We start from the raw sequence: 20,362 nt of genomic DNA on the forward strand, positions 1-20,362 counted from the left end.
AGAGAAAAAGACAAGGAAAGATTATCTTTATTTTTCATTTTTAAATAGAAACAGAAAAGTGTGTTTTCAACATAGTCATAAGTGAGTCACTACTCAGCAAGATCCCTTCAGTTGTTTTTCTTTCTCTCTTTCTTTTTTCATTCTGTTTTTCTTTTTCTTTTCTTCTCTTTTTTTCAGTGTGCTATCCAAAACTCGACTAGAATTCTTTCTGAGCAGTTGGAAGCCTTTCTATGTGTTCCTTATTCAATAGAAAACTCAATGAAATGCTAAGGTATTTATTTTCTGCGTGATCAGTGTGATTTGGCCTGGAAGTTTCCACACCGAGTGCCCAGTGGAACAGGGGTGCGGAGCCGGGCCAGGGCGGCCCATCCAGGTACTTCGAAGGTCACTGTTTCCCACCGAGGACTTGTGTGCCTCCCCCGCACTCAGGATTGCCATGAGTAGTTTGGAGTATGTCAAACGTGTGCTCACTTGCGATTTGTCCCCTGGAAGAGTCTTCTAAGTCTTCCAGCTGTTACTAACACGACTTTTGTTTGTTTTTGAAATATGGATTAAATAGCAGCTCATAAAATAATAACCGTTCACAGTTCAGTTTCTTGTGTCCAAGTTTAAGAGACGCCCATAGCCTATACACAGCAAAGCCAGAGCCACCCAAAGCTCTCAGACTGCCATGAAGGGGTCACTCTCTGGCGACTGGAGTGCTTGAAACTCACCCTAATGTGCAGCCACATCCACACACACTTGAGGTGTGTCGGTGGAACACACCTGTGCCCCGACAGAACGTCAGGAGCTCCCCTTTCACCATTACGTCTTCACTAAAAGACGTCCTCATGTTGAGTCACAGATTCTTGGGCTTTAATTCAGAAAAGCCGGACAGCTTTAAAAGCGCTGTGTCAAAGTCTGTGTCTCTTTAACCAAAAGCAATTTGATTTGTCCATTTGGGGGCCAGAGGGAGATATTGGGCATTATTCATTTAAAATCACAAAATTTCTTCTGTGTGGTGACTTGAAATGACATTAGAAAGTATGTCAATATCAGAGGTCAAAGTCAGCTTCATGCTTTTTCCCCATCCCAGAGCTTCCAAAGGGCTCCATAAGTATTTTAAAAATCATGACCAGAATGTGTGTGATATTGTAATGCCCCTGCTACATAGAGTCACCCACACATGCACCTACACACGCTTTCCCTAGGGAAAACATTTGCTTCCCATTTTCAGCCAGAATTGCCCAAAAGGGACTCAACTAAACCTTTCCTGATTACCAGCTTCATTTTCCCTCTCCTAGCAGTGATTTTCTTGATTCCTGAACAAAAGTCATGGTCTCGAATGCAAGAATTAACTGGTAAATCTTGGATTATCCAGGTTGTAGACACCTTTACCTTGACTACCAAGCAAATTCACACTCAGAGCAAAGCAATGAGCCCCTAATTTATTTTCAGAGAGGCTGAGCTTGTCACATCATCTTTTCTTTCCAACTTTCCCCATGTTGAAAACACACACACACACACACACACACACACACACACACAGCTGTATCAGATCTAAATGTAGCCTTGTACCTTACTCAAGGGGTTTTGGTACTTGATATGATGCCCTTGCTCTCAATTTTCCAAACATGATTAGACTATAAGACCTGTGATCTTCTACTGTCAATTGCCAGTTCAAAGTTCACCACCTCCACACACAACCCTTCCCTCCAGTCTCCACTTCCAGTAAACACTTTACAAGGGAAGTATAAGTGAGGCTGCAGTTTTTCCATTGTCCAGTAGACGGCACAAAAGATCAAGCCTTTAAAAGCTGAACAATGCGAAGCAGTTAGTTACATTTGGAGAATATGCCAGTGACCTGTTCCTTAAAACAGTCAGCCAACCTTGCATCCTCAAAGCACAGAAACAAAAGTAAAATTAACTACCTAAGATTTTGAGGCCATAGCATGAAAAAAGTTTTTACCTACTCAACAAAATACTTTTTCTGGAAATATACCAACTCACGTAAATGAAGAGAGAAACATTATTTTAAAATTTTATTCATTAAAATATTTAAAGCCGGCTGTGGTGGTGCACACCTTTGATCCCAGCACTTGGGAGGCAGAGGTAGGAAGATTGCTGTGAGTTTAAGGCTATTCAGAGACTACATAGTGAGTTCCAGGTCAGCCTGGGCTACAGTGAGATCCTACCTCAAACAAACAAACAAAAAGTAATGTGTAAGATAAATTACAGGCATCTCATTATTACTTTTCTTCTAATGGATAGGGCATTTGCAACGTGACCCTTCAAGGTTCCATATTAGCATTGTGCATGATGTTTCTATGTTATTGTATTGAACACAAAACTCAGTCCAAAAAATTGAGCACTGTATTTTAACTGGGTTTTACATATACATGCATATAATACACAGTTAAGAATGGAAAAGATTTTCTTGATGAAGTTTTGTTAGTAGCCTTGGGGGCTACTGGAGGACAAGGCCATTAGAAATGACAGGTGGGGCCATATCTCTTCTGGGGCAATGTATGGCTTGGGCTAACATTTATATTTTACTAAAAGCTTCTATTTCCTTCTATTCTGCAGACACTCCTTATGTCGTAGTTGAGGGGGGGAAGGGTAAAGTATCGGCTAGTAACTCATTTCCCAGTTAATTTTATTAAGAATTTATAGCACTGTTTAGAAAGTTTTAAGACAACCATAAATTTTATTAGGAATATTTTATTAAGCCTTCCATTTAATTAATAAAAGACCTCCATAACTTCTGAAAATGTCAGAGCTAGTAATTACGTTAACCAGTGTAGCTTTTCCCCCTCTAGAGACCAAAACATTTTAATGATTTGAAATATAAAAGTAGTAAGGAAAGCTTCCCCCTTTTCGACATTTTTTTTTTTTTTCTAGACCTTTGTTAGGCAGTCAGAATATAGTGAGTTAGTCATTTTCCCTGCAGTGGTCAGAGAGCCTATGCTGACCTCTCATTGACTTCTGAACTGGACCCAGACAGTCTTTGTTTTCTGAGGCAAAATGTAGTAAACAAATCTCCCAGTCCTTGTGGCCTAGATTGCTTTGGGACACTTGATTAATGTCCTTCCTAATCCTTTCCTCTAAACCCCTTTCATATCACCTAACCAGTTTCTCCCTTTAATAGACCTCTAAATAGTTTATATCACTTTTCTCACAGCCATTCATTAGCTTTAACTTCTTGGTACTTTTCTCTCATATCAATTCCAGGCTTTTATCTCAAACATTCTTCTATTATCTCTGCTAGATTTCAAATCCATTTTCTTTAAACTATCTCCCCTTATTTCTGTTGTTGTTTTTTATTTGAAATGCAAATGCTAATGTGGGGTATGGCTCAGAGGAACAGAGAGGACTGGTATTCTTGAAGTATAAACCCCAAACTCCCACACTAAACCTGAAAAGCAATCACAACATTTTAGCAGGTATCTCAAAGTTGAGTGACAGATGATAAAATTTTATCATTCTGTGAACACAGCTGCCAAACTCCATTGATTAGCAGGCTTTTGTTTGTTCTGAAATGGCAAATACACACATTTTTACCTTCAGAGGTGCTGCTTTAATTTTGGAGGGTTTTTGAGTTGACACATCAATGTGAACTTTTAGGACAAAAGCGTACTCCAGACACAGTTCCCTGAAGGAGAACAGAAAGTTGTAGGAGAGTTCTCTGGAAAGACTGTACGGGTCACCAAGAGGTGCATCCTTACTTTAAATGCCTCCCAACTGCATGGGAAATAAACAATAGAGACCAAGGGCTCAATTTTCACTTTTCTTCACTCCTCCCCGTTCTGTCTTTGGGAGGATGTGGGGCATGAAGAGAAAACCTAATGCAAGGCCTACAACTCTAAGAGTCAGAATCCTTCTCCAAACCAAGCTTTACAAAATCTGAGTGTTACTGTCTTAAAAAAGAAAGAAGAAAAGAAAACACAAAATGAAACTTCTGAAACGAGCCCAGAATGGGGGGGGGGGGTCGCAGAACATGCAGCAGTTGACATCATCACATCACACTCCTTTACTGCGGTACCTGGGACTGTCCCCTCACCTCTTCCTTTTAATACATGATTAACTGCTATCCTGCTAAAAGCTCAGAGTGCTTTTTTTTTTCTTTAATGGCTGTGATATTGCAACTTTAGAAGTGCTCTGTGCAGTTTCTCTCAGCAAGCCCCAACCATAATAACTGTTTGCTAATTGTAAAATCTTATCCACAGTGAGGTTTGGGCAAACAATTTACACTACTGTAATTACATTGTAAAAGTGCTTTCGTCCCTGGATTGTTCAAAACTGATCATCCACAGGCCTAGTAGCAGCAGCATTAAGTTCACTACTCATAAGCGGAATGGCAATTTTCAAAACTAATCAGAATTTCTTTTAAGCTCACAGGTTCAAACTATCCCATGATTTAAGGAAAATCCACGAGCGGGTCATTTAAAGTACATTTTAAAGGTAATCTGACACATGATATCCTGGCTAGAAAGATTTGGGTTTGGAAGGAGTGACTGATCTGTAGGTTTACCAAAAAGCAACGATCCAAAATAAATCCTATTGTCAAAAAAAAAAAATCTATATACCATTTACCAGAATGGACCTGTTCTAAACTTGGAGGCTTGGTAGCAGAGGTGAGGCAACTTTGTGAGCCCTCTTCCTAAACTGGTCTGGGGACGCCCAGGGTCTGCCAAAGCCCAGATCATTGAAATGTATTTCGCAGTAAACTTCTCCCAGTTAAAATATACTTACCCAATTTTCCTCACAGTTAATTTAAGGACCGCAAATGTAGATGTGCCCACTTCAGTGTCTGGTTTGACACCCACCCCCACGCCCCACTTCCTTTCCATCTCCTCTGACCCTTCAGTGCCTCTGGTGCCTGGCCGGCCTGCTGGAGGGAACTGGCGTGCTCGGGTGCGGGCCCGGAGCTGGGCGAAGAGCTCACAGGCTGCCTGCCCAGCGTGGCCCTCTGCACCCTCGGGAGAGAGGCGGGCTGCCTGCCCCCCCCCCCACGCGCAGCTCCCCAAACCTTAGTAATCATCGCCTTCCTGAGACCCAGAGGTAATTCACCTGCGCCCCAAGCCCCCTTCCTCCCTTCACCTCCCCAGTGCGTCTGCGCCAGGAAATACTACCCAAGTTGTGTGATGAGAAACGCGACGTCTCTTCAAAACCCAGAGGGAGGAGATCACACAGGGGGCTTGGGGATTTTGTATTTTGAAACGGTCGGATCGCCTTCAAGGCAAAGCGTGTATGGAAGGGTGTTTTTTGGGGGGTGGTGGTGAACATCTGCCAGCCCCTTAGGTGTGGCGGTTGGAGTGGATGGACTCGCTGTGCCTGGGTGCCGAGCAGCGTCCACTGCGGGGTGTGATGGCCAGGCACCGGCCAGGCTCCAAAGCAAGCCGTGCAAAGTCGCCTGGCGAGCGAGCTGTGCGCTGCGGGGACCTGGTTCCCAGCTCGCGGTTCCGACCGGCGCCCCGAGTGCTTCTGCTCCTGGAAAGCCCACTCCACGGAGCTTTGAGGGCCCCCTCCGGCCTCCGCGCGCACGCAGAGTCTTTGACTTGGCGCCCAAGAGTTGCTTTCAATACGTTTTACATCTCCCAACCCTTTACAAACCATCTGCGCGCGATGGGAGACCCCCTAATCCTCCCCCGAACTCTTCACGCGACCCACCCCCGCTCCGCCCCCGGGGTGGGGAGGCGAGGGTTCGATTCTCCGCTGCCCCGCCGGGCTGGGTGGGGGGCGATGGGAGCGCTGCTTTGGTGAGGTGGGGTGGTACAGGGGACCGTGGGTGAGGAGGTAGTGATGGAGAGGCTAAGCTTTTTTTTTTTTTTTTTTTTTTTTTGGCCACCGTCAGGGCGGGAATCGGGACAGGCAGTTTGCCTTCCCGGCAGATCGAAGCTCCCTGCTGATCGATTATTTGATAATTGATTTTCCCCGCAGCCAATGCGCAGCCGCCTGGGCGGTGACGCCTCCTGATTGGCCGAGCGCCGTCCGCCGCTGCCGACCGAGATTTGGGTGAGCTCACTTTCCCGCGGACCGCAGGGGGAGCTTTCTGCATCGAGGCGGCGGGAGGGGCGGCGGCGGCGGCGAGAGGAGGGGGGTCCTCTCCGAGCCCCGCGAGCCGCGAGCCCCGGCCGGCCAAGGGGATGGGGAGCTTTCCGGCGGGCTCCGCGCGTCGGAGCCGGGCGCAGAGACCTCAGTAAAGGGCGCCACAAAACACAATAAAGGACCAGCTTAGGTCGAGGGAATAAAGAGAAAAAAAAAAAAATTTTTTTTTTTTAAGCCCAGGGAATGAGTATTTCAAAGGAGAAAGTTAAATCCGGTGTCTGGGTTGGAGAAATCCTGAGTTGTGGGAAGGGTCAAGCTTTTGTCTGAGATCTCCTCTTCCCCGAAGTGCATTTCTTTCTTTCTTTCTTTCTTTCTCTCTCTCTCTCTCTCTGCAACTGGGAGTTTTTCTCGGAGCCGGGCCGGGTACAATAAAAAGAGAGAGAGAGAGAGGAAGAAGAAAAAGAAAGAAAGAAAGGAAAAAGAAAGGGGAGGGGGAAGAATGCGGTGGGCTGGCCTGGGGGAGGAGGAGGATGTAGATCGGGGAGCCCAGCGCCAGGCATCGCGGGTGAAAGCGCCCCGGACGCGTAAAGCCCGGGTTTCCAGGCCCGAGCTGGGCCGAGGCTTGGTTGGAGCCCCGCGGTGCCTCGGAGACAAAGGCGGCCACGGTGGCAGCGGATCCCGGAGCCGCAGCCACGTCGCGCCGCGCCCCGGGCGCGCAGAGCTCCGCGGCGGCGCCGAGCGGGGCCGAGCTCCAGCCTCCGCGGCCGGGGCTGCGGGGGTGCCCCCGGGCTGCACCCGCGATGCCTGGCTGGTTCGGTGCCCGCGAGTTCCGCTTCTCCCGCGGTCATAAATAGCTCGGTGTTGTTTGTAAACAAGCCGTTGGGATGTGAGTGTGAGAGTGTGTGTGTGTGTGTGTTTGTGTGTTTGTGTGGAGGGGAGGCTGGGGATTGCACATTCCCAGAGCTCGCTCGGCTCATTGTTTCCCTCCTTTCCTTTCTCACTTCGCGCCCCGGGGTTGGAGCTTGGGGGGCTGCTGGGGCGAGGAGGTGGACTGGGGGGGGGTGCGTAGACGGACCCTAAGTGACAAAATGCAAGCATTTCCTTTCCTCCAGCCTGGCATCTACTTCTGATAAGTGGGGGAGAAGGAAAGGAGAAAAACAAAACCCAAAAAACTCTTAAGCTAGGTTTGCAAAAAAACAAAACAAAAACAAATGCTACCTCCACCCCTCGTTCTAAGGACTCCCTCGCCGAGCCTTTCCCAGCCCAGCTTAGGCTCCTCCGCTTGACTCTAAACGTTTGACTTTTCTCCTTGGGGAAATCCAAGCTCTGCTAAATAATAATAATAATTAAAAAAAAAAATCCAGGGTCTCCCAACTCAGCAAAAATTACTGATAAAAGATCCCAGTAATTTCGAAAGAGGTGGGGGAGAAAGAAAGAAAGAAAGAAAGAAAGAAAGAAAGAAAGAAAGAAAGAAAGAAAGTCTTGAAGTCTATCCGTGGAAAACCCGGTGCATAAATAATCCTAACTCCCCGCGGCTGCCTTGCCCTGCGTTTATTTGCAAAGATATTTCGTGAGCGTCCGCCTTTGGAGAGGAGAGGGGAGAGGGGGAGAGAGAGAGGGAGAGAGGGAGAGGGGGAGACGGGGAGAGGGGGTGGGGTGCTGCTGGGGGAGAGCGGGGAGAGCGGGGAGAGAAAGGCGGCGGCCGCAGCGGCCCGCAGAGGCGGCGGCGGGCCGGCGCGCGGCGGCCGTGCCCGGGCGAGCGGAGCACGGAGCGCGGTCCCGCCCGTGCCCGAGCAGGCGCGGCCGCCGCCCGCCCCGCTCCCACCCCCGCCGCGGAGCCGACTTGCTGCAGCCCAGTGCATTGTGTAAGACGCGACCTGTTATGGCCACCACTACTTCCGGGTTCTCGCAGTCGGCTCGGAACCCACCTCTCCGCCTGTGCAACGCACGCTTTACACACGCACGGCGGCTGCAGGCGCGGCGGCATCGATTGTGGCTCCTTTAAGAGCAAACTCAGACAGACATTTTTTTTTTTTTTTTAACCCTCCTCTCTAATCTCCCTTCTTCAGAGCAGCAGTTGCAAAGAGGGAGAGAGAGAGAGAGAGGGAGAGAGAGAGAGAGAGAGAGAGAGAGAGAGAGAGAGAGAGAGAGAGAGAGAGAGAGAGAGGGAAACTGATTGGGAATTAGGAGTGATTCAAGGAAAGCGGGCGCTAGGGCTTTTGTGCGTTTGAATATTAACACTTGAGGTGTTCTGACCAGAAGACAGAGCGAATGATCATTCATCCACCACGTTGACAACCTCGCCTGGTGATTGACAGCTGGAGTGGCGGAAAGCCATGAGATTTGGTAGTTGGGTCTGAGGGGCGCTCTCTCTCTCCCTCTCTCTCTTTCTCTCTCTTTTTTTTTTTTAACTGATTTTTTTTTTGGGGGGGGGGAGAGAGAAGATTTGCCTTTTTCGTCCCCGCTGCTGTCTTGGAAACCGAGCGCTTTTATGCCCAGTGACTCGGGCGCTTTGCTTCAGGTCCAGTAGACCGAAGACTTGGGACCAGTAGCTCACATTGCTGGAGACGGAAAGGGATTTTTTTTTTTTGGTCGTGCTTTTTAAATTTTTTTTTTTCCGAAGGAGTTTGCATATTTGTGTCTTTTCACGCTGGCCTTAAAGAGGATATATTAGAAGTTGAAGTAGGAAGGGAGCCAGAGAGGCCGATGGCGCAAAGGGTACGTATTAAAGACAATTGTGGAACTCAAATGTGAGATGAAATTGAAACGTGGCTGAAAGACAGTGCTGAAAAGTTTTCCTTGTTTTTCTTTCTTTCTTTCTTTTTGAATGGGGCTCCTAAAGCCATGGCCTAAAGCGCCACGATTTATTCAATGCATTTTGTCGTCTTGTGTATGTTACTTGTAGATGTTAATTCAAGTAATCAAGTTTCTATAGATTCCTAACCAACAGCTACAAAAATACAATCTCAGGCAATCACCTGTTTAAGAAAAAAAAAAAAAAAGAAAGAAAAGAAAGGAAAAAAAAGGGGGGTGGGGGGAAACCGCTACATACCCAATGCTATAATTTGAGCATTTGGAGACCAGAAGTTTAAAGCTATGTTTAAACTAAATAAGCAAGTGGAAACTTCTGATGTTGTATTAATGATGCTAACCTTCACTCTCGCTAGAAGTAGTTAGCATTTTAAACAAATAACCGAGGCCATAGTGGGCTGGGGCTAGGAAAACATTCACCTTAGGAAGTAATTTTAATTTGCATGTATTTTTATGCAAGATAAAACTTTGCAAGTTTTTGTTAGATAAGCTCTGTACTAATTGGATACCTGCTAAGCACACAGCCACTCACTTTTAAAAATGCAACACTACTTTCCCCAATTTTCTTTTTGAATGGAAATCTTGAGCGTAAAGTGAGACAATGACAACCCAGATGAGGTACTTTCTTAAAAGGAGAGAGGGCTACAAAAAAAGGAAAAAAAAAAAAAAGCCTTCTTGCATAATTTGTATCCTGGCCCTCAAAGCCCTGTTTGCAAAAGAAAGTTACTAGGCTGACACATTTTTCTTTACTTCTTTGGTTTAGGCAAATGTCAGCATTCTTCCTAAGTCTTTTCACACCTCTGGCTTTCAGAAGATGAAAGTGGCAGAGTTCCTCTTTCTTTGAGAATCATTTCACTCAAGCCGGTCTCTCCCAATCTTGGGAAAAAGAACTTGTCTGGAATGAAACAATTAGAAAATTCCAAACAGCAAAATTTAACACACACACACACACACACACACACACACACACAAATAAGGACAATCACTATGAAAGTAGTTTTCTGGAAAACAAAGATGGGAGTTGGATGTACATTTCCTGGAGAATTTGCTTGAAAACTAACCAGTGACATTTGCCTGCATTACTGCTAGTGTGGGGCAAGGGGAGAGTTTGTGATAGTAAAAAAACAAACCAAAAAAAACAAAAGAAAAATAGAACAAAAAATAGCCTCATCAATTACAAATTTTCTTTAACTTGGGAGAGAAATAGCCCAATTCGAAATTCAGCTGTAAAGTCCAGAAGAAGCTAGGCTATCCTCACTTGAGTTTTGCATGCAAGAGGACCGTTTCGTTCTGTATAATTTAGCCTAGTTTGTTTTGGAAAGCCAAAGAAATGCAGGGTCTTGCATTACTGCTCAGTCTCACACTGGCAGGGAAATAAAACGAGAAGCCTTTCTAATTCACGTGCTTGGCGCCTGGCATAGCTGCTCCCAACTTAACTTTTTAAATCCCCCCCCCCCCCATGAGAAGGGGCTCAGAAGCTAGGCTCGTCCGCCACCCTGTCCTGCACGTTTTGTTAAAGTGCCTTTCAGATCCCCCTTCAGAGACCTGCGCCCTTCACCTTCCGCCCTCGGGAGGAATGTGCCTCTGTGTTTTTCCCTTTTTTTTTTTTTTCTCTCCCTCTTTGCCAAAAAGATTCTGAATTTCTGAGTTAGTATTTAATGGACACAAGTTAGGTCAGGAACCTCCATGTCGGAGGAGTCTTCCCGAGGATCCTACAAGTTTTACTTTGAGAATTATTTCTGAGGCAGAGTTCTTGGGGGAATGCAAGGCCACGGATTTCGACTTGAAGAATCCAGCTGAACTGACCTTTTGCATCAGCCCCGAACGGTCGTCCTCCCGCTCTCCACCGTGGCCTCTCAACCTTCTTTCTCTCCCGTTTGTCCTGCAGTACGACGATCTACCCCATTACGGGGGCATGGACGGAGTGGGCATCCCCTCCACGATGTACGGGGACCCGCACGCGGCCAGGTCCATGCAGCCCGTCCACCACCTGAACCACGGGCCTCCGCTGCACTCACACCAGTACCCGCACGCGGCCCACACCAACGCCATGGCCCCCAGCATGGGCTCCTCCGTCAACGACGCTTTAAAGAGAGATAAAGATGCCATTTATGGGTAGGTACACTGGGCAGCAGCTCAGTAGCTGAGACTTGACCCTTCCACTTATTTTCCTGTCCGCTTGTTAACAGGGAAGGCAGAACTCGTAGGACTGGGGTACAAGGCAGATGAGACTCTACCTTCTCGTGGGGCCCGAGAGGCCTTTCGGGAGCAGGACTGCCATCTCCGAGCCTCCCCTCTCTCCACTGCCCATCTTCCTCTGAGCTGCAGGCAGGCTCAGCGCCCGGCTCCCCGGCTGGCCGCCTTGGGCACAAAGGGGTCCTGGTGCTCCAGAGGATGCCTGAAGCCCCCCCCCCCCAGCCCCTCGGCGACTCCGGGGACAGCAGATTTGAGTCCTTGCTCGCTTGACTTCGCTCGAGAGCGTTGGGGACTTTCTAAGTGTAGGCGCCTTTGTGTTGGGACGAAACTTTTAGTTTAAGGGAAAATCTTTTAAGCCACTTATTGTTCTGACTTAGTGAGTTTACTCAGCCACCGTATGCTGGCTCTGCCAGTGCACAGAGACGTGAGGGAAGACAGCCACTGTTCACACAAGGGGAGCATGTCTTGCCTTTGACCACTAAAGTCAAGGAGAGGGGCGGCTCTCAATTGATACAGACATTAAGAAACTTCTAGGCGTTTTGGCGCTCCGTGCTCAAAGGCTAAACCTGGGACTTTAAAGCGGGGTGCTCTGGAGACCGATACTTTTCTGGGCCGGCCTTCAGACTGCTGTCCTGGGCCATCCGATTAGACCCCTACACAACCAAAAATCTTGAAAGTCACCTGTGCTTTATTTACAGTGTGCTGATGAATTTGGGGATCTCCCCCTTTTCCCCAAGAAAATAAAACTTTGTAACAACTTTTATTTCACCTTTAAAAAAAAAATCCTGAAACACTGACCCTTTCCGCTGGGGAGGAAAAAAAAATATATATATATATACACACACATATATATCTTTCTACTTCATTTTCCAGTCCCTTGTGAGATAGTCTTGCCGTTTCTCCTCAGCGTTCACTGTAAATGGCTTAGACTCCAGGATGGAACATTTGAGAGGAGCTTTGTAAAGGACCCCAAACTGTTAACTTCCCAGCTGGATGGACTGTGAGAGCTATTAAAGGGCTTGAGATTCCTTGAGCATTGGAGGAAGCGTGTCCTCTCTCTCTCTCTCTCTCTTTCTTTCTCCCCTCTCCCTCCTCTCTCTCTTCCTCTCTCTCTTCTCCCCTCCTCTGTCTTTTTTTATGGACTGAGATGGACGATATCTAGGCCCTTCACAATGCCAGTCCCTTTGCCTCTTCGCAGAGGCAGAACGAAGGACTTTACTTTAGGACCATTAGGAGGAACTTTCTTGGGGGGGGGGACAGCGAGGGGGTTTTGGCGAAGTTGGGTGGAGGAGTGTGTGCGTGGTGGGGGGGAATGCTTGGGCAGTCTTGGGGTGTGCTGGAGGCTGTGCCCGGGGCCTGGGGGCAGCAGGGGTCGGTAGGTGCCAGGCAGCCGGCTGACAGTGAGTCCCACCCTGGCAGCCTCCGAGCTCCTTCGCAAGTTTGCCGGAGCGCCTGCCACCCAGCTCCCCCGAGCCGGGGCTCCGCGCGCCACCGCCCCGCCGGGCAGGCCGGGCAGGCGGGCGGCGTCACGCGGGAGCGTCCCTCGCGTGGCCGGCGCCTCCCGGGCCAACCCCGCGGGGCTGCGGGGCGCCTGCGGCGGTCTGGGGGGGACCCGGGGCTCGTCGCCTCCGTGGGAAACTTAATTCAAGATGGCTGCTGGAGCCGCATCGGGTTTTATTCACCGAGCGAATGCTGCCAATTCCTCCCGGTCGGAGAGGCTTTGCTCAGCGGATGCTCAGATGTGGTCCAGCGTCCCGGGGGCTGGGGTGCGGAGGGAGGCCGGGGGCGGCGTGGCATCCTCACCTGCGAGGAGAAAAGGGGACGGGGTCGAAAGTAGACGACAGAAATCAAAATTAAAACAAACAAACAAAAAAAGATTTAAAAAAGAAACTCTCATAGGGTTCTGTCTCTGCCTCGAGCTCCTGGGCTGTTTCTCTTGGGTGTGGGGAGGTTGGGGGAGAAGCCGTGGTGTTGCCTTTGTGACTGTTGTGTTTTATTTTATTTTGCAGACACCCCCTCTTTCCTCTCTTAGCACTGATTTTTGAGAAATGTGAATTAGCCACTTGCACCCCCCGCGAGCCGGGGGTGGCGGGCGGGGACGTCTGCTCGTCGGAGTCCTTCAATGAAGATATAGCCGTGTTCGCCAAACAGGTCAGCAAAATAAATGCTGGTGTTTTGTTAAATATACATATATTTCGAAAGTTAAAGAAACAAAAAGGAGCCCTGCCCCCCCCCACGCGAAAGCATGTGCGCGTGCACGCAAGGCACATTTTCAGAACTAGTTAGGAAGGTCTCCCCTGAGCCACCCCGAGAGTCTTCGTTCCCCCTCCCCATGAGACCCCCACGTGGACGGCTTAAAGCCAGCCTTGTGCAGCCCCCCTGGCCGTCCTCTGGCCGAGGCCGAAAGCTGTCCAGGGACTGCAAATGACCAGGGCAGGGCAGCTGGGGTGGAGTGGGGGAGGCCGCGGCTGGCGGACGGGAGAGTGGGTCGGAGCTTGTGCTCTGGGCCTGTTGGGTTCACGTGGAAGAGTTTCTGCGTGGGGAAAAGAGCTCGCTGTAGTCACAGACAGGCCTCTGGAGATTGCATCTTGCCCCCTGCGCAATGTAATGAGGCAAGAAATTAGGGGGAACAAAACCCACATTTCATATTTTTCCCCTCCCTCCCCTTTCCCTTCTCCTTCTTGCTTGTTTGTAGATTCGGGCAGAAAAACCTCTATTTTCTTCTAATCCAGAACTGGATAATTTGGTAAGGCTTGATCCCTTACTCCCCTCCCTCCCTCACCTCCTGCATCCCCACCTCCAGCGCCTGAGCCTTGTTTTGAAGCCCAGAAATCTCTAGCCTGCTCTTCTTGTAGCTGGCAGTTGACTGTAGACGTTTCAGTCCACGGATAAATGGTTGGGGACGAGGTCGCGAGAAATAACTTCATCTCGGGAGGGTCTGTGGCACAGGGACCTGAGCTTTTTTGTTGTTGTTTTTTAATGACAGCCCGTCTGCTCGGCTCTAATCAGCCCGGGGATTTATCTCAGCTTGTGTGCTTAAAACTAGTGGGCTTCCAGCTCCTGAGTTGTCCCCTTCTGGGCAGGGACTGGGCAGATTCCCACCCCCCCCCCCAAACCCAGTTGACCTGAAAGGTGTATTAGAGTCGGAAGGTTGCAGGAAGCTTGCCAGGTGAAAAGCCACAATTTGGGGGCTTTGTGAAAAAAAAAGTTCCCTTTAACTCTTTCCTGGGAACCACCCCCCATCCCATCCCCGCCTCAGTGGTGTGACCCTTTGGGGTTGTGGTGGAAGCCGGGAGAGGAGAGCCATGGGGGAGGAAAGTGTTTATGATCCCCACTTAGATGTTTTGTTGTTGGTTTAGCTATTTTTTTCCTCCTTAAGAAATATAAACCTCTAGATGGTACCCAGTCGCTGCTATTAAGTTTTAGTGTTATTGCCATAAATCAAAATAACTCTGTTTATTGGGGGGAGGGGTGGGCTGGAGATGCTGGAGCTGTGACAACCAGCTTTCTGCAGCCTGGGATTGGGATGTTCATTCTTTCCATATCTTCGCAGATGATCCAAGCCATACAAGTACTAAGGTTTCATCTGTTGGAATTAGAGAAGGTAATTTCTTCACCTCTTTTTTCCTTAACTTCCCCTTCACCCCCAAACGCACAGAGGGGAGGGGGTTCAGAGTGACCGAAGTTCGGGGCTCCTGAGATATTTGCATAAATGTCTTTCTTGCTGGTAATTAGTGTCAAGGCCAATCTAAGCGTCCATTTCTCTTTGCAGTTTAATTACAATCGCAGTCGCGCGAAAACTGGGCTCACAAGTACCCCCCCCCACCCCAGCCTTGTGTTCATTCTCAGTACCTTGCTGGCTTTGTGGACATAGCTGCCTCCAGCATCCTGGGGATGTTTGGAGTGCTGTTGGGAGCTTGTTTCACAAGTTAATACCTCTCTGGTCTCTTTTCTACATCCCCTCCCCCCCCACCCAGAATCCCTCCTACCCCTTCTTTGCAACCTCTCTGTGAGAGGAAAGTTTTAGTTTGTTTTAGTGAGAAGGAGGACAGTTTGAGAGAGCAATGGCGGTCAGGTCAAGCAGGGAACAGGCCGAAGGAGAAGACAAGTGGACCAGGAGTCTGGAGGAGGTGGGGGAGGCACATTAGACCTTTCTCAGAGACAAAGCAGAGTGGATAGTTGTGTCAAAGTCTTGAATTTGTAATCCAGTTTACACCCTAGCTCCATACTCTAGAAAGGGTGTGGAATAACGTGATGCTGCTAGCTTTTCTATAAACCCGAGTAGTAAAAACTTAATGCATTGTAATTCTAACTAACATTAAATTGCAAGCATGCTGGGGGTGTGTGTGTGTGTGTGTGTGTGTGTGTGTGTGTGTGTGTGAATTTTTGCTTGTCAGTGGTGCCTGGGGCCTGTAAGAGTCGTTTTCCCTTACAGCTAAATATTTTTAAGTGATTCTTTTCCTTTTGTTAAAAAAAAATCAATTTGCTAAGTTTTTGTGGCTGTACTTTTTTTCATATCGTAAACACTGGCAATTTGACTTGGGCTGTCAGGCTTGTGCCTTTACATCACCACAATACACGTTATTATGATACATACATATACTCACATTTTTTCCTTTAGCCATTTTTGAAAAGGCTTTATGATAAAGTAACTGGATGAAATTAAATAGTATGCTTTAAATGTCACCCATGCAGGTCACCCCTCTAATGGCCACAGCCCCAGGAGCAGATGAATTTAACACGGGTGTTGAATATGCTGTAGCCTGTGAATCATCTTGTCACTGTCAATTTTCTGGGATATCTCTATTTTGCAAGAAAAGAAAGTTATTCTTAATTCTGAATGCATCTGGGGGTCTCTAGGGGACAATTGCCCTGTGTTTTCCCCTATTTGGAAGTTTGAATCTCACAAGAGGGTGGATTGTGCTTGTCAATGTCATTTACGCACTCCTGATTATAGTTCCACTTTTTTTTATTCCTATCATAATGTAGGTACACGAGTTATGTGACAATTTCTGCCACCGGTATATTAGCTGTTTGAAAGGGAAAATGCCTATCGATTTGGTGATCGACGACAGAGAAGGAGGATCCAAATCAGACAGTGAAGATATACCGAGATCAGCAAATCTCACTGACCAGGTATGCGCTTTTCCGTATCAACATCCCTGGGAGAGAAAAAGATCTGTATGCATATTGCTTGCTGGGTCGCCACCATCTCCTTTTATTATTTGCATACGATTAAGGCCCTTTTAGATACATTTCCATCAAAATGAAAATTTTGTGAGTGATGTGGCTATTATTGCTTCATTAAGGCTGGCTCCGGGATCCGACCTGGAGAGATGAGCTTGTAAAAAGCTTTGCCTGCAAACTTGACCTGTTTCTTGTCGCTTTTAATTTTTGTCTTTATTTTATTTACTCTCTGTAATAATGGGAGTGTTAACTGCCAGTGGCCACCTCTGACGGGTAGGGCTTTGTTCGTGAGCATTCTCCCTCTTCTATCTCGAAGAAAAGAAAAGTGTAGGGCTGCTTTATTTCTTATTTTATTAGGAATAAGTCCAAGATAGGTGGTCTAAAGAGAGATGGCGAGGGTTTGAAATCTAGCAAACGTTGCCTATTTTCTCCCTGTCTACACGGTTCATTAGCCTGTCTTGTCAGTTTTTCCCGGCCCAGCGCTTCTAGACCTCACTGAACATTGCTTTGTGTGGTATTCGCTGCAAGCTCGCCCATTTTATTGTACTTAATAGAAAAAAATAAGAGCAGGCCGAGGTTAGAAAAACAGATAAATATGGACTTTCCCCTCCTTTCCAGTCGTCCTCTGGCTGGTATGTACTCTGGGCCCTTTAGGTTGGCAGCTTTTGGCAGTGTCAGCGTCAGGGACACCCTGGTGGCTTGCTGGGTGTGTGTTGTGGGGGGGGGGGGTCCACACACTAGTTCTCTATAGAACCCTTTGCCCGTGGCCCCTCCTAAGGCAGTCCTCTCTCCAGGCCCCTTTCCACTGCCTGGCTAAGTGGGGACGACTGACTTTTATTTGGAGGAGCTGGGGAGGGGAGGGGGCAGTTTTCTCCCTCGGTGACTGTGACATTACCGGCTTCCCTCTCTCGCTGCTGTGTCTCTGCACTGGGTCTAAATGAGTTGCAAAAATGTAATGAAAGTGAAAACGTGAGGAGTGAGATGAACCAGAGCTCCGGACAGCTCTGTGGAGGATTTTGCTGCGGAGCCTGGTGCCCCCGCCCCTGCGTGAAGGCCCAGGGCCGGTTCTCTTTAAGATTTGGCACTTGAGTCGCTTCTTGGGGGAAGGCAGCCCGGTCTCTGTGAAGTCAGAGGCTTAGCTACCCGGGCTCTTTGCAAGTTCTCCAGTGATTCCCTCGGGTGGTGCCCGTCTTGCGTAGCCCGAGCCTCATTCCTGGTGCCACGTTAAGACGTTCTACCAGCACCCTTCCCCGACTTGAGCATCTCTAGGCAGAATCCACTCTTGGCCCATGAGTAGTGCGCAAGAACAGGGCTCGGAAACTGCCAGCACTGGGGGGGTGGGGGTGGACGGGGAGGGGGGTCTCCACTACTGTTTGGCCAGCTGGGATCTGAGCTGGGCAGACCCACAGCACCCTGCCGCCAGCCGAGCCATCCAGGGCCTCTGGCGCGGCGGGGAAACTGCCCGCGGGTCTCCACCTCCGCTCCCTAGGGCTCCTTGCTACCCTGGGTGGGGGGGACGGAGGGTGCTCAGTTGACCAGCCCTGGCCAGGGAGCTGTTAAATGCAGATTCCACCGGTGCCCGCTGTTGAGTAAAAATTGTAATCCAACAAGCCTAACTAGAAAATGGGATTCTAAGAGCTCCGGAGTGCTGGGTACATAAAGCTATTTGAGCAAATTACAAGAATCGCTTAGGGGCATGAATGAAATCAACACTTTAATTGCCTCCAAAATGAAGATTTATACCCCATTTTCTCAACGAATCGTTATTTTATTAAAGTCAAAGATAAAGACCCAAAGTTACGGGGGATTTGGGGCTGGAGGGGATAAAATTAATAAAACATCATTGAGTACTCTCTACTTCGGTAAACTTTCCTTACTCTGTTAACCTGAGATAGGCAGGAGGTGCGTGTGTAATGGCATTGGGTAAAAATTGGCATTTTATCTCTCTCTTCCCACCTATAAAATGAGAATCCTGCAGGTTGGTTCTGTGCCACTTTGCAAGTGGGCTTCACAGCCTCGTCTGGGCTCCTGGCGCTGTGTCCAGTGGGATCTGTGTGACCCCTCTTGGCCGCACCTTGCGCTCAGTGGATCGCGCGGGGCATGGGAGCGCGGAGCCGAGGCCCAGAGGCTGCTGTCCTCCACAGGAGCGGTGGAGAAAGGAGGTCCTGGCACCAGAGACCCCCGGTGGGCGCCAGGGCGGGTCCTCAGGATTGCCCAGTGAGGCTAGGTTCCAGGGATCCGGGTCAGGCCGGAAAGGATGGTTTCTCTACCTGTCTAGAAGGCACCGGGCCAGTTTGGGCCTGGTGGAGTGTAGATGGCCCTTAGCTCATTAGCCCCTCTGTCTCAGACCTGCTGGGGTCAGGATTTATTTTATATTATTCGCCCTCCCTTTACAAGGCACGAAGGCTGCCACCCGTGTTGGGTTCTGGGATCAATGGTATTGATCTTAGTTTCCTTAAGGGAAAGTCCGTGGAAATCCGCTTGTCCACTTGGTCATGTAATGTTGGTTTGGATATTTTATTTATTTTATTTTTATCAGATTAAGATATCAGTATGAGTTATAGGCCTGTTCGCCCCCCTTCACCCCACCCCCACTTCTCTGGTCCACCCTTCTCCCAGTCTTGGAGGTAATCTGGAGGTCCCAGGCCTGAGAGCCACGTCCGAGCTCTCCAGTCTCGGGGGCGCCCTCTCCCGACCGCCTCGCTTTGGGCTCGGGCTGCGAGCGGACCCCCGCGCCTGGCCACACGCGGGGCTTGCGGGCGGCGCCCAGGAGGAGCGCCGGGGGGTGGGGGTGACGGGGCTGAGACCTGGCAGAGGACCCCAAAGGAGGCTTGGAGACGAGGGTTTGGCCCGAGTGGCTGGCTATAGGAAAGGAAGGTTGTGCGTCCCAGGGGAGGCCGGGTTGGTGATTGAAGGTCAGCCCCGGTGTAATGGGGGGGGGGCGCTCCCATTGAGGGGTGAGGGCGATGAGGAGCTTGGCCATCCAGATGCTAGATGTCAGGCCTGGAAAAAGCCTTCTCCGGTCCGCCCTGGGAATGCTTGCTGGTCGCTGGAACCCCAGAACCAGCAGAGAGTGTAGAGCCCAGTGGGGAGCAGGCAAACAGGAGCAGAAGGAGCCTCCTGGGAAGCTCGCGGCAGTGGGGCCTGTGCTGTGGCCTGAGCAGTGTTTCTCCCCACGAAAAGCAGGGGGCAAAGCTGTGCATTAGAGCTCGGTTAAGCAGCGGCTCTCCCCAGAGGGTCCTTTTCTGAACCCGCATTTAAGGATAGGTGGGCAGGGGTCTGGCGCCGGAGCAGGCACCCTGTTGCATTTTAGTCCAGCTTGGCCTGTGTATCTAGGGAGAACCAAGCTCTAAAGCATCCCTGGCCTGGCAGGTTAAATGTCAAGCGTTGGCAGGACCACCCCCCCCCCGCCCCCGCCCGGGGTAGGGGCGGGCACCCACAGTTGTGAGGCTGTGCCGTCCAGGCTGTAGGGGCACCAGACTTTAGGCCTGGGGGATCTGGGACAGATCTCAGCCCATGTGCTTTGCTTCCCAAGTGGGCCTGGGAAATTTTGTGACGAGGTTTTTTTTTTTTTTTTTCTAATTTCAAAAGCTTGGAACCTAGTTTCTAAAGCGTAGTTTAGGTTATGAATCTTAAAACTGAACTCAGACTTGACTGACCAAAAGCCTCCTCCCTCCAAATTGGTAGGGAAATTTAAGCTTGCTCCTTAAGGGAGACCTTAAGGTAAGAGGAAACCTACTGTCTTTATGGATTGAATAGGCTGCTTTCGAAAAATAAAACTGATGTGGCCAGCAAATATTTTACCAATAGTAGAAACATCAGCAGTTCGTTTACATCTACAAAAAAAAAAAAAAAAAGGATACAAACATCAGGAAGTAGGCAAATAAATGAGTCCTTTAGCAGACTGTTTTTAAATGCTTACATTTGGATACATCTTATTTAAATTGTAAATGCTTCATAGGGTCCACTTAATGACTTAACTCCCTGAGCCGGTTAGTAGTAGTCCACAGGCCTTATAAGAGATGGGGACTTTGATTGTCTAACTTATCATAGATTGCTGTCATGGGTCATGTTGTGTATTCGTAATTCTATTTTTTTTTGAAAAATGTCAAAGGGAAATAATTATGGTAACATTCTTTTT

The 20,362-nt window shown here is 48.9% G+C and overlaps 1 protein-coding gene across 4 annotated transcripts in view; it reads left to right on the forward strand.

Annotated features, from left to right (window-relative positions):
- Positions 1–8,111: 8,111 nt before the first annotated feature.
- The window catches only part of Meis1 (Meis homeobox 1), a 154,289-nt gene continuing 142,038 nt past the window's right edge, over positions 8,112–20,362 (forward strand). For 2 of the 4 annotated variants that reach the window (XM_004660072.2, XM_004660074.2), the window contains exons 1-6: positions 8,125–8,745; positions 10,727–10,953; positions 13,044–13,185; positions 13,730–13,780; positions 14,588–14,638; positions 16,024–16,170. In XM_004660072.2, coding sequence (XP_004660129.2) covers positions 8,734–8,745; positions 10,727–10,953; positions 13,044–13,185; positions 13,730–13,780; positions 14,588–14,638; positions 16,024–16,170 — 630 coding nt within the window. In that variant the 5' untranslated portion in view covers positions 8,125–8,733. Of the gene's footprint in view, positions 8,746–10,726; positions 10,954–13,043; positions 13,186–13,729; positions 13,781–14,587; positions 14,639–16,023; positions 16,171–20,362 lie in introns of all 4 variants that reach the window. The other 2 variants (XM_045137703.1, XR_006634154.1) reach the window with 2 other exon arrangements.

The sequence above is a fragment of the Jaculus jaculus genome, chromosome 18, assembly GCF_020740685.1.
Source record: "Jaculus jaculus isolate mJacJac1 chromosome 18, mJacJac1.mat.Y.cur, whole genome shotgun sequence".
Taxonomy (NCBI): Eukaryota; Metazoa; Chordata; class Mammalia; order Rodentia; family Dipodidae; genus Jaculus; species Jaculus jaculus.